Source organism: Leucoraja erinacea, chromosome 1 (genome assembly GCF_028641065.1).
Source record: "Leucoraja erinacea ecotype New England chromosome 1, Leri_hhj_1, whole genome shotgun sequence".
Classification (NCBI taxonomy): Eukaryota; Metazoa; Chordata; class Chondrichthyes; order Rajiformes; family Rajidae; genus Leucoraja; species Leucoraja erinaceus.
This window is the reverse complement of record NC_073377.1, coordinates 124,065,849-124,080,506: the sequence shown is the minus strand read 5'-3', so window position 1 is coordinate 124,080,506 and position 14,658 is coordinate 124,065,849. Positions and strand designations below refer to the sequence as shown.

Genomic DNA, 14,658 nt, shown 5'->3' with positions numbered 1-14,658 from the left:
ACCAGAGCACACGTTGTCATGATACAGGCTGTAGTGCAACCAATGCATTTACGAAAATGAGCTGTGGCGTTTACATGCAGATTGCTTAAGAATTGAACCTGAAACTTGATTTTTTTAATGTTGATGGTTTACTAACTAGAATATAATTGCCATGTTTCAGGACCTTTAAATGAGCCATATTGTAACAAGAAGCTGATTAGTGGAGCAGAATATAATGTTTCTCTCTACACTTGAGGCACAAAGACAAATGTCAATAGTTGCCTTCAGAACAGATACTTCATGAAACTTAAATATCAAATGTTTAGTTACTCATGTGTAACATTAGTGCATCGCCATGACCTGCAATTAATTACTAATAGCCCAATAACGGTGGTCAGCCTCCTGTCTCTTGTCTCTAAACTCTGTACAGAGTTCCTTCTTTCTGGGATGTTTTTCCCTGTGTGGGTTGTGAGTGTGGTTGAGGTGGGAAGACAACCTGGTCCTCAGCTGTAACTCCATTGTATCAAAAAGGTTTTTTTTTGGTGAGGCAATACTATCATCACAGGGAGAATGGCTGTGTGTGTAAGGATACAGTCAAGCCATACGTTTCAGAAAAGGAAAGCACCATTTTATTAGCTGGCTAACCCTTCAACCTGATTCAGGTGGACTTATCACAGTTGCTAAGTTTCTGAAACTTGACAATTCTGACAAGTTTGTCAAGAATTGACAATCCACAAATGTTTTTGAATGTCTCAGATATTCCAGAATTGCAATAACTTCAAAAACATTTCAAAACCCTCAAACGATAATTAAGTTATGTTAGACATTTGGATGAGTACATGGGTAGGAAAGGTTTAGAGGGATATGGGCCAGATGGATAGGGCATCTTGGTTGGCATGGGTAAGTTGTGCCGAAGGCCCTCTTTCCATGATTAATGACTGAGCTAGCCCCATTTGTCTGTGTTTGGCCCAAATCATTCTTCGCCTTTACTATCCATGTACCGTTCTGAATGATTTTAAAAATAGTAATAGTATTGAAAAGGTTTCTCCTCCAGCCCTTTTAAATCTTTCCTCTCTCACCATAAACCAATACCCTCTAGTATTCTACTCCCGTTTCCTGTTAAAAAACTATTTACTTATCTATGTCAATCACAATTATTTGCCTCTGTTAGGTTATCTCTAACCACCTTAATTCCAGGTTTCCTCCTTATAACTCAAGCTAATCTAAATTAACTAATACAGTGCATTGAGAAAGTATTCAGACCCCTTCACTTTTTCCACATTTTGTTACATTACAGCCTTATTCTAAAATTGTTTACAGTCATTTTTTTTAAAATCATCAATCTACACACAATACCTCATAATATAAAAGCGAAAACAGGTGTTTTGTAATTATTGCAAAATAGTTAAAAATAAATAACTGAAATATCACATTTACGTAAGTATTCAGACCCTTTGCTGTGACTCTCAAAATTGAGCTTTGGTGCATCGTGTTTCCATTGATTATCCTTGAGATGTTTCTACAACTTGATAGGAGTCTACAAGTGGTAAATTAAATTGATTGTACACGATTTGGAAAGGCACACACCTGTCTATATAAGGTCCCACCGTTGACAGTGCATGTCAGAGCAAAAAACAAGCCATGAAGACGAAGGAATTGTCTGTAGACCTCCGTGACAGGATTGTGTTGAGACACAGATCTGGGGAAAACATTTTTTGGAGCATTGCAGGTCCCGAAGAGCACAGTGGCTTCCGTCATTCATAAATAGAACTTTGAAACCACCAGGACTCTTCATAGAGCCTGGCCAAACTGAGCAATCGAGGGAGAAGGGCCTTAGGATAGAGACTTGCTAACATATTCAGGGAGGTGACCAAGAACCCGATGGTCACTCTGACAGAGCTCCAGAGTTCCTCTGTGGAGATGGGAGAAACTTCCAGAAGGACAACTATATCTGCAGCACTCCACCAATCAGGCCTTTATTGTAGAGTGGCCAGACAGAAGCCACTCCTCAGTTAAAGGCACATGACAGCCCGCTTGGAGTTTGCTAAAAGGCACTTAAACAAGATTCCCTGACCTGATGAAACCAAGATTGAACTCTTTGGCCTGAATGCCAAGTGTCACGTCTGGAGGAAAACAGGCACCGCTCATCACCTGGCCAATACCATATCTACGGTGAAGCATTGTGGCAGCATCATGCTGTAGGGATGTTTTTCAGCGGTAGGAACTGGGAGACCAGTCAGGATCGAGGTAAAGATGAATGGAGCAAAGTATAGAGAGATCCTTGATGAAAACCTGCTCCAGAGCATTCAGGACATTGAACTGGGGCAGACGTTCACCTTCCAACAGGACAACGACCTAAAGCTCATGTCCTAGACAACTCAAGAGTGGCTTTGTGACAAGTCTGTGAATGTCCGTAAGTGGCCTGGCCAGAGCCCTGACTTGAACCCGATCGAACATCTCTGGAGGGATCTGAAAATAGCTGTGCATCGACGCTCCCCATCCAACCTGACAGAGCTTGAGAGGATCTGCAGGGAAGAATGGGATAAATTACCCAAATACAGGTGTGCCAAGCTTGCAGCGTGATACCCAAGAAGACTTGCGGTTGTAATCACTGCCAAAGGTGCCTCAATAAAGTACTGAGTAAAGGGTCTGAATACTTATGTAAATGTGATATTTCAGTTATTTATTTTTAATTATTTTGCAAACATTTCTAAACACCTGTTTTCACTTTTTCATTGTGGGCTATTGTGTGTAGATTGCTGATAAAAAAAAAAGAATTTAATCCATTTTAGAATAAGGCTGTAACGTAACAAAATGTGGAAAAAGTGAAGGGGTTGGGATACTTTCTGAATGCACTGTATCTATCATAATTCCTTGAGTCCTTTCCCATCATTGAAGCAGTTGGGAAAGAACCAGTGCCAGATGCGACTGGGTGCAGGATGTTTTGTTTAGTTTATTATTGTCGCGAGTACCGAGGTACAGTGAGAAGCTTTAATTTACATGCTATTCAATCGGACACAAGACTGTAAATGAATACAATCCAGCCTTCCACAATGCACAGTTAAAGGATAAAGGGCACAACATTTAGTGTAACATGAAGTCCAATAGAATCCGATTAAAGAAAGTTCAAAGGTCTCCATTGAGGACGTTCATGCAATTTCCTGATCATGTGGTGTGAAATCTTTGGCGATCAGTCCCTCCACATTGAACTGCACAGAGAGTGCAATGTCAGAACACATGTGGAAAATGGTGGCAAATCATTGAGCACCAGCGTATCTTTTGCATTTGTGGTTACATTAGAAAACATCACCAGTTGTAAAGCTGATGAAGACAGTCCTGGAGTAAATCAGTGCATCTGGCAGCATCTGCAGAGTAAATGGATAGGCAATATCTGGGTGGAATTTTGGATAAGGACCCTTCTTCACTCTGAAGGCTTATGTTTTTGTAACAAAATCCAAGTGAACCTGTCCACTCACTTGCATTTAATCATTGACCTGGCAAAGGGCAGTGCAAAATAGCCAAGCTGCTCACAGCCCAAGATACATTATCCCCTGCTGCAGAGCTACACAGATTGTAGAATGCAGGGCTCCAGAGAGAGTGAGAGAGAGAGAGTACAGGCTATTCCAGCTTGTCTCTGAAATTAGTTAAGCCAGGATTGAATGGCGGAGAATATTTGATGGACCAAAATTCTGAATTCTGCTCCTATGACTTATGAAACCTGCCCACTGCCACGATGCCCGATTGCATCTGAAACTGGAACAGCAAACCCATTCATTACATCAGAGAAGCACAACTCCAAGGTGCAAAGGTAGTTAAAAGGCAAAGTACATTGAACTTCACTCTCTTAAATTTCATGAAGTATTTTAATATACGTTTTTTTTTAAACAGTTTTGAACATTTGAATAGGAGATACACGGAACTGCAGATGCTGGACTACAAAAAACTCAGTGGGTCAGGCAACTCATTGGGTCTGGAGAACATGGATAGGTCATGTTTTGGGTCAGGATCATTCAGACTTAGTCTGATGAAGGGTCCAGGCTCGAATTGTTATGTACAGTGCCCTCCATAATGATTGGGACCTAATTATTTGCCTCTGTAATAGATTTGTAATAGAACAAAATTACATGTGGTTAAAGTGCACATTGTGAGATTTTAATAAAGGCCATTTTATACATTTTGGTTTCACCGTGTAGAAATTACAGCTGTGTTTATACATAGCCCCCCCCTCCGTTTCAGGGCATCATATTATTTGGGACACATGGCTTCACATGTGTTTGTAATTGCTCAGGTGTGTTTAATTGCCTCATTCATGCAGGCATAAGAGAGCTCTCAGCACCTAATCATTCCTCCAGTCTTTCCATCACCTTTGGAAACTTTTATTGCTGCTTATCAATATGAGGACCAAAGTTGTGCCAATGAGAGTCAAAGAAGCCATTATGAGACTGAGAACCAAGAATAAAACTGTTAGAGACATCAGCCAAACCTTAGGCTTACCAAAATTAACTGTTTGGAACATAATTAAGAAGAAAGAGAGCACTGGTGAGCTTACTAATCGCAAAGGGACTGGCAGGCCAAGGCAGATCTCCACAGCTGATGACAGAAGAATTTTCACTATAATAAAGAAAAATCCTCAAACACCTGATCGACAGATCAGAAACACTCTTCAGGTGTGGATTTGTCAACAACCACTCTCTGCAGAAGACTTCATGAACAGAAATACAGAGGCTACACTGCAAGATGCAAACCACTGGTTAGCCGCAAACAGAGGATGGCCAGGTTACAGTTTGCCAAGAAGAACTTAAAAGAGCAACCACAGTTCTGGAAAAATGTCTTGTGGACAGATGAGATGAAGATTAACTTATATCAGAGTGATGGCAAGAGCAAAATATGGAGGAGAGAAGGAACTGCCCAAGATCCAAAACTTACCACCTCATCTGTGAAACATGGTGGTGGGGGTGTTATGGTCTGGGCATGTATGGCTCACTTATCTTCATTGATGATACAACTGCTGATGGTAGTAGCATAATGAATTCTGAAGTGTATAGACACATCCTATCTGCTCAAGTTGAAACAAATGCCTCAAAACTCATTGGCTGGTGGTTCATTCTACAGCAAGACAATGATCCCAAACATACTGCTAAAGCCAGAAAGGAATTTTTCAAAGCTAAAAAATGGTAAATTCTTGAGTGGCCAAGTCAATCACCCGATCTGAACCCAATTGAGCATGCGTTTTATATGCTGAAGAGAAAACTGAAGGGGACTAGCCCCCAAAACAAGCATAAGCTAAATATGGCTGCAATACAAGCCTGGCAAAGCATCACCAGAGAAGACACCCAGCAACTGGTGATTTCCATGAATCGCAGACTTCAAGCAGTCATTGCATGCAAAGGATATGCAACAAAATACTAAACATGACTACTTTCATTTACATGACATTGCTATGTCCCAAACATTACGGTGCCCTGAAACTGCTGTAATTTCTACATAGTGAAACCAAAATGTATAAAAATATCCTTTATTAAAATCTGACAATGTGTACTTTAACAACATGTGATTTTTTTTTCTATTACATATCTCAAATTGTGGAGTACAGAGGCAAATAAATAAATGATTGGTCTTTGTCCAAAACATTATGGAGGGCACTGTATACATCTTCTCCAGAGATGCTACCTGACCCACTGAGTTACTCCAGCACTTTGTGTCTCGGACTTTTGACTAATGTGTTTAAACTTCATTGGGTCTTGAATTTCTTTGAATGGTTTTGGAAGTTGGAGAGATTTTGGGGTTCAAGCTACTTGATAGCCTTGATATCTTACTCAGCCCGGATTAGTTGTCTTTCAAACCATTATGGTGGGGATTTATGATTAAGAGGGCCTGATCATCACTCAGATAATGCTGGCTCCTTGAAGGAGGTTTGTTCAGCTGGTCTCACCGAAGGTATGACGGTGTTTTAGAGGATAAGCTTAGATTACTCACTGCTCAGTGGAAGATGTGGACTATATGAGCTTAAAACACAAATGTGTCTGCATCATTGAGGCAGAAGATAAAGTTTCAGGGCATTCCAGATACAATTGGACACTAACTTACAAGACCCCATTGGAAGATATAAGGGCTACTGTCTACAGGTTTGGTCAAAAAGGATGGATTTACCAAAGTTTCATAGTAGAAAAAGACCGATTTAGCAGAAGATTGTTGTTCTCAGAACCAAGGCAACTGAGGGCACGGGCACCTATAGATGAGAAGGAAATTATGGATGGACAAGGTGGAAGTTGGTTGTTAATTAATGGGGGGGGAGGGCATTTCAAAGGTAGAGAAGGGCAAGTCATATGCTTTGGATAGCTAATCGACAGGCCATACAAGTTGCCAAGTTCTATTTATTTTAATGGGGTGTAACAGCTCGTTAAGATGAGGATATTTGCCTTCAGACTCTAATACTATTTTCTTATAATTTTTGTATTTAGATCTAGCAGCAAACGCCTGCATTTCAGACACATCGTCTGCATTATGACTTTGGTCTAACAGTGAACTTCATTAAAACCTAAATGCACTGTTTCAGACTTTGGAGACGTTCCTTTTCCCTAGCCAGTGAAGTGTATGGTGTGGCTGGCACATAATTGTAATTAGTTCTTAATTAGTGTGCGCACATGGATATGAGAAATTGCTTTGAAACAAATCAGACTCATTTAATTTGAAGCTCTTACAAATTATTTTAATTTCATTCTGCTCTGCTTTGACTTCGAATCTTTGAGAAGAAAAGACTGACCTGCCTTCAACAGGACATGACAATTTATAATTTTCTGAATATCAGCTCTGCAATAAAATGTAATCTTCTTCATAAGTCATCGGAGCAGAATTAGGTCATTCGGCCCATCAAGTCTACTCTGCCATTCAATCGTGGCTGATTTTATCTTTCCCTCTCAACCCCATTCTCTTGTCTTCTCCCTGTAACCTTTGACTTCCTCATTAATTAATTACACATTAATCTCCGCTTTAAAAATACCCAATGTCTTGGTCTCCACAGCCGTCTGTGGCAATGAATTTCACAGATTCACCACCCTCTGGCTAACAAAATTCCTCCTCATCTCATTTCTAAATGTACATCCTTTTATTCTGAGACTCTGCCCTCTGATCCTAGACTCTCCCACTAGTGGAAGCATCATCTCCACATCCTCCTTCTGTGCAGTCCCTCAGGATTGAGGGGGACTAGTTGTGGGTTATGTGGTTTCTGAGGTAGTCACCAAGGCAATTGTGGGAACCGCAGACTCTTCTGTGGGTGGGACCGGAGGTGATTGATGGGTGGGTGGTTTGTGAGGTGATGCTCTCCTTCATCCATTTATGCAGCGCTTTGCCTCAATGTCCCAACACCATCCACAATGTTCCTGTTATGGGCCAGAGCTTCTTAGGAACAGTAGACTTGCTGTGCCTCTACAAAGAAACAGGGAGCACATTGCTGAACCTTTTTTCTCTGTCTGCCTGGTAATTTCTCACAATAGAGCTTGGAACAGAATGTCTATTTTGGGAATTGGGTGGTGGACATCGCCAGCTCAGCGTCATTGATATAGTCTAATGAGGGATATTGACCCGGGAGAGGGAACTGACATTGGTTTGTTTCACCTTTCAGTGTATTTGAAGTGTTTTTCCAATGACTTGATGTACACAGCCCAGGCCACAGAAACACAAAGGAGATTACGGATCACTATCTGAAAGACCATTGCTATCTGCCAGGTCTGAAGAGTCCTGATCTTCAAAAATTCTTACCCTCACTCATCCAAGGACCATAATGATGGTTTGAATGTGATGTTGAATTCCGTGCTAAATTTTAGTACAAGTGCACAAAGTAGAATTATTGGAAATTACTCTTTCTGAAGCTTATCCTTAAAGCTGTAAATCAAAATAAATTAGCACAGAAGCCCACAGAGTTAAAGGCAAGAATGTGAGAAAAGAGGTATATTTCAAATCTGACAGATATGGTCTCTTACAAATGTTATTGTAAGTATAAATATTTCGATTTGTGGTAAATTTGTGCCTTATTGTACTTTAAATAATTTCAAAATATTTCAACCAACGTTAGTTTCTTTTTATTTTCACTTTTTAGTGCTGGTTATTTGACAGAAGATCAAGTGGAGTCACTGTTGGAGATGGTGCACCAGGAAATTCTGCGTGTGAAGCTCGGATTAGATGATGTCATGGATCAAGAAAAGATACTCATTCACTGCAAGCTCATCAGTGAGAGAAGGAAGCATATTATCAAGACAGTAAGTGGACGATGAGAATTATTCAGCCTCTTGACTATGGTGCTGAAGATGTCATGGACTGTCAATATATCAGTCCTTGAGCACATTACTTTATTTAATTAACTTTCACATCTCTTATTTCCTGGTGTAAATAAGTTAGGTAAGCTGCCATTCTTCTGTTGTTTCCGGCAAAATAACAGCACGAGATCAGACACCCACATCTAATCTCTTTCATTGTTGTTCTTGGCCTCTGCTTCTGTTCTATAATATGAAAAATCAGTTAAAGCAACTTTTAGGTTGTAGTAATTAGTAATAAAAGCAGATTAAGACTGCAAAAAATCTGAGTTTCCTTTTAAAAAAACAATTAAAATACACAATCCTGAGCAGAGAAAAGCTAGCCATCATGTGGGAGGTACGAGGGCATAGAATAGGGCTACTAACCTAGAGTAGAGCGTCATAAAAGAGGTTGTGGCAGATGATAAATGCTGCCTCAGACTGAAATGAAACTCTCATTGCCAAGCATCTGCTCTGGGATTCAGGAGCTCATCAGATGAGGAGGAATGTAAAGCACTGCTGCAATATTTTATGCTGAAGTAAATATATTTTTGCTAGTTTCTGTGGATTGATGCAGGCAGGAAACCATAATAGAATATTAAATGCTGAATTGTGTCTTTGCAGTTTCTTTTTTTTTTCATTGATTGTACTTTAGATCTCTACCAGTGTTCTGATTTATTAGTTACTAGGATTGAGCATTTAGATGTATTAAATGGTCACAGACAAATCACTTGATGAACAGTGGTAAGTGTCTTACAATATGCTCCACTGTTATCAATGTTGGCTAATATCCATGTCTTCTGTAGAGTTAATTAATCAATGTTAAGTTGTTATGGTGGGGAAAAGATTCAACAGATCTGCCACTTCTGATTATTGTAAGAATATTGAAGATGGATCAACAATCCATCCCCTTGTATATATGTACCTACTTACCACTACCCTAAAAATGCAAGGACTCTGCTTCCATTGCCCTTTGAGGAGGAAAGATCCATTGACTCGGGACCCTCTGATAGATAAATAAAACATTTTGTCTCTCTCATGGCTGCCACCCTTATACTTAAACAGTGACACCAGTGGCACAATCCATAGATGTTTGGATATTAAGTGAATCAAGGAATATGGTGTTAGTATAGTAAAGTGGTGCCAGGCACGTGCCGTCAGTGTAGGCAAGGTAGGCACTGCCTACCCTGACTAAAATTATAAAATGGTAATTATTAAATATAAACAGTAAACATAGAAACATAGAAATTACGTGCAGGAGTAGGCCATTCGGCCCTTCGAGCCTGCACCGCCATTCAATATGATCATGGCTGATCATCCAACTCAGTATCCCGTACCTGCCTTCTCTCCATACCCCCTGATCCCCTTAGCCACAAGGGCCACATCTAGCTCCCTCTTAAATATAGCCAATGAACTGGCCTCAACTACCCTCTGTGGCAGAGAGTTCCAGAGATTCACCACTCTCTGTGTGAAAAAAGTTCTTCTTTTTCTTTTAAAGGCATGGGAGAATTATGGAAGAGTTACTTTTACAGCGTATGGGGAGTCTGGCCAGTGGTAAAGTTGTGGGGAGGGCAGGAGTGTTGAGAAAGAGGGGGTTGGGGATCATGCCAGTAACCCACTTGCGATGCTCCGGGCACGGAGCCACTGCATTGTGGTCGGGGGAAGAAGTAGCTCGGGTGGCTGCGAGTGGCTGCCGGGAGCGGACAGCGGAACCGGCCACCACCTCAGCCCCTTCTGCCGGCCCCCTCACCTCTGGCAGTGCTCTCCGTCTGAAAATCTCTCTCCTGCCACAACCGGCCTCACACATGTCAGCTGCTTCACGCAAATCCTTAAATTCCAACAGCGCGATCAAGGGACCAATTGAGTTTACTTGGCTGTCGGAATATGAGGATTTGCGGGAAGCGGCTGACATGAGCGAAATCGGTGAGCGGCAGGTGAGAGGTGTTCAGACGGAGAACACTGCCAGAAGTGATTAGACCAGCAGAAGGCACTGAAGTGGTGGCCAGTTCTGCTATTGGGTCCCGGCGGCCACTCGCAGCCACCCGAGCTGCTTCCCTCCCCGGCCACAATGCAGTGGTTCCGCGCCCGGAGCGCTGTGGCAGTGGTGAGTGAGTTACTGGTATGATCCCCGACCCCCTCCTTCTTAACACTCCTGCCCTCCCCGCAACTTTACCCCTGGTCAGACTCTCCACACGCTGTGAAAGGAACTCTCCCCCCAATTGGGCCCTTGAATAAGTATTGGCATTCAATAAGATGACAACTGATTCAACTTGTCCCCGTGTGCTCCTGTTTTTCCCACCATCTCTCAACCTGCTGTCACCCTTCACCCCCCACCCATTCAGTAATTCAGAATGAAGGAGACATGGAAGCCCTGGGCAAATTGAATTGTTACTGTCTTTATTGTTACGGAGAGGAGAACAATCTGCGCATGCGCGGTTTAAGATTTGTTTTAAAGCCGACTAACTGCCTATCCCGAGTAATCACTCACGGCACGTGCCTGAGTGGTGCTGAGGTAAAAGATCAGTTACTGAATGTTGAAGCAGGCACGAAAGGCCAAACAACCTACTCTGCTTCCAATTCTTGTGTTTATTTGTTATTGTTTAACAAGTGGTTGGATATTCCTTGGCTTGTTCTCAAATGGATCAAGATGGAGGAAGGAAGTCTATATACTATGTTCTGTTCCACAACAGTTTGTGACTTTTGCAATTAACAAACAGTTGGGGCAACAAATGGCTTGAGACTAAAGATTATTGATTCTATTCCAATACTATCTGTATGACAGCCCCAATTTGAGGCATTTTTTACCATTGGAACCATGGTCTGGTAAAGAATCAACATATGGATGAAACTGATGAGAGAAAAAATAGTGTAGTTGAAACATGGTATGGTGCAAATTAGTTCTGCAAGCAGAACCAGTTGGTGGCAGTATTGTAACTTCTTTATCCAGTAGTTGTTTCTTAAATTCATTGAAGGCAAATTTGCAGATGACACAAAGCTGGGTGGCAGTGAGAACTGTGAGGAGGATGCTATGAGAATGCAGGGTGACTTGAACAGGTTGGGAGAGTGGGCAGATGCATGCAGATGTAGCTGAATGTGGATAAATGTGAGGTTATCCACTTTGGTAGCAAAAACAGGAAAGCAGATTATTATCTAAATGGTGTCAAATTGGGGAAAAAGGGGAAGTACAATGGGATCTGGGGGTCCTTGTTCATCAGTCAATTAAAGTAAGCATGCAAGTACAGCAGGCAGTGAAGAAAGCGAATGGCATGTAGGCCTTTATAACAAGAGGAGGAGTATAGGAGCAAAGAGGTCCTTCTGCAGTTGTACAGGGCCCTAGTGAGACCACACCTGGAGTATTGTTTGCAGTTTTGGTCCCCTTATTTGAGGAAGGACATTCTTGCTATTGAGGTAGTGCAGCGTAGGTTCACAAGGTTTATTCTGGGATGGCGGGACTGTCATATGCTGAGAGAATGGTGTAGCTGGGCTTGTATACTCTGGAATTTAAAGGGATGAGACGGGATCTTATTGAAACATATGAGATTATTAAGGATTTGGACACGCTAGAGGCAGGAAACATGTTCCCGATGTTGGGGGAGTCCAGAACCAGGGGCCACAGTTTAAGAATAAGAGGTAAGGCATTTAGAGCGGAGATGAGGAAACACTTTTTCACACAGAGAGTTGTGAGTCTGTGGAATTCTCTGCCTCAGAGGGCGGTGGAGGCTGGTTCTGATAGAGAGAGAGAGAGCTTGATAGGGTTCTTAATGATAGCGGAGTCAGGGGATACGAGGAGAAGGCAGGAACGGGGTACTGATTGTGGATGATCAGCCATGATCACATTGAATGGCGGTGCTGGCTTGAAGGGCCGAATGGCCTACTCCTGCACCTATCGTCTATGTCTATTGAAAGCAGGACCATGACTAATAATACAAAATTTATGGATGTATTCTGTCATTATTATTGTAACTTTCTCTCGCCTGTTTCTTCAACCTGTCATGAATTTCTTAAATATGATAACATGCCTAAAAGACAGAACTGTGTGAATCCCGTACAGCTATTTCCACAATAAACAGTAACACAAAAGTAATGTTTATGGAATTCCATGCAGAAAGTTTTTGCTTGTGCTAAATGTACAATTGAAGAGCAATTTATCTTTGCAATCTGCTTCCAAAATCCGTTCCTTTGATCTAAACTTTGGAAGTAAGGTATTCAACGCACTTCCACTACTGTATTGCATATTTAATGCAAGAGATTTTTTTTGGCATTTTTGTGTTATGTTATTCTGTGCCCTGGATAATTGGCATGGTTTTTCTTCAAGAGAGGCGATTTTGGTGTAATTCTTTGTATTGTTAGGTTGGTGAGCATGAATGTCAAGAAAATGAACTGTCATCTCTTCTCAATACCTCTGGAGAAAGACGATCCTGCCATAACAAATACCTCCTGGATTGGCATGACCTATTAAAGAATCAAGCTGCAGAACTCAAAGAACTGGTGGAGCAATTGGATAAGGATGCATTAGACCGACTGGAACTGCTCGGAGAGCAACTTGCCAAAGACGCCTCACTGAAAATTAAAAAGATTGACACTAAGCTTGGCCAGGAGTTGCTCAACCTTGGGGTCCCGAAGGATTATTTAAAACAAGTGGCAGAGAGCCAGGAGAAGGAAGCAAATCTTCTGCACAAAAAGAAAATGAGACAAGATGAAAATGAAAATCATAAAGCTAATGAATTACTGGAACAATTTCGGCAGGAATTGTCCAATCAGCTTCAGTCAGAGATAGAAGAACAGAAATTCTTACGGCATCAGACATATTTGCTCTTGCAGTAAGTGCATTAAGATTTTATGAATTAATTCTTGGAATGTTGTTAACAAGATCAGCATTTATAACTGTGGTTGCTTTTGAGAGGTTTTGGCAAGTTGATGCCTTAAACCACACAGTGCCATTTCATTCTGGAAATTCCATGGTCCAACATTTTACGCATTGGCTTAAATTTGTTACATGAAAAAAATAATTCCATAGATTCGGGTTCGGAATGAAAAAAAGAAACAGAATAGAGAGGATAGTAATCTCTAGATTACTCCTGGTGTTATTTGTAAATGAGGGTATGAAAAGGAAGATAGAACAGATGAATATATGGTTCAGGAGTTGGTGCAGGGTCAAAGGTTACAGATGTTTAGACCATTGGGATCTTTTCTGCAGCAGTGGTGACTAGTACAAGATGAAGAGGTTGCATCTGAAGTGTAAGGGGACCAATATCCTTGCAGGAAGGTTCACAAGTGATACTCAGGGTGCATTAAACTAGACAGGCATGGGGGTGAGGACCAGAATAATAGTTCCGAAATTGGAAGGAGTGATGGGGGAGTTAGAGGTTCGGACCAATAAGTCTCAAATGAAGGACAGGTCGGGAAAGATGAAAGAATATGGTGAAACCGAAGGGCTGAAGTTGGTTTATTTCAGTGCAAGGAGTATTGTGGAGAAAGTAGATGAATTTAGAGCCTGGATCTGTGCTTGGGACTATGATGTTATGGCCAGTGTTGAAATGTAGTTGCGAGAGGGACACGACTGGCAGCTCAATGTTGCGGGGTTTTGATGTTTCTGACGTGATAGGGAGGCAAAAGAGGTGGAGGAGTTGCACTAATAATCAAGGAGACTGTCATGGTGGCACTCAGAAAGGAAATACTGGAGGGATCGTCCACTGAGGCTATATGGTTAAATCTTCAAAAAAAGAAAGGTACAAGCACTCTAATGGGATTGTACTGTAGACATCCCCAATAGCAAGCAGGAGATAGAGGAACCGATATGTAGACAGATCAACTGAAGATGCCAAAGCAACAAGGTTTTCTTTATGGGTAACTTTAACATCCCCAATATTGACCGGGACTTTCTCAGTGTCAAAGGCTTGGACAGGGCAGAATTTGTGAGATAAATTTAAGAGAGTTCTTGAAACAATATGTGGATAGTCCAACCAGTGGAGGGAACACATTATATCTTGTTGGGATATGAGCCTGACCAGGTAACTGGTATTTCAGTGGAAGAGCATTTTCGAGATACTGATAACAATTCTATAAATTTTAAATAGACACAAAAAAGTTCGATTAAGTCAGTGGGTCAAGCAGCATCTCTGGAGAAAATGGATAGGTGACGTTTCAGTTCACGACTCTCCTTCAGACTGAATGCAAGAAAATACATTGGAAATCAATGTGAAAATTTCCATATTGTTCCTGCTAACCTTTATATTAGCATAATTCCAGATAAGAGATTTTGTCTTAGGTTTTCTTCTGATATCCTGCCCAACCCACGCAAAATGGTGGTAGAAAGAATGAACTATATCAGGTTAGGCGGCGTTTTGTTATCTCACTGCCCTATTCTATCCATATCACCATTGGCTACCCT

General features: G+C 41.4%; 1 protein-coding gene across 1 annotated transcript in view; it reads left to right on the top strand.

Moving 5' to 3' along the window:
* Window positions 1–14,658, top strand: part of LOC129695846 (limbin-like) — a 146,925-nt gene that overhangs the window by 87,193 nt on the left and 45,074 nt on the right. The window contains exons 13-14 of the mRNA XM_055633261.1: window positions 8,075–8,234; window positions 12,618–13,087. Coding sequence (XP_055489236.1) covers window positions 8,075–8,234; window positions 12,618–13,087 — 630 coding nt within the window. The remainder of the gene's footprint in view (window positions 1–8,074; window positions 8,235–12,617; window positions 13,088–14,658) is intronic.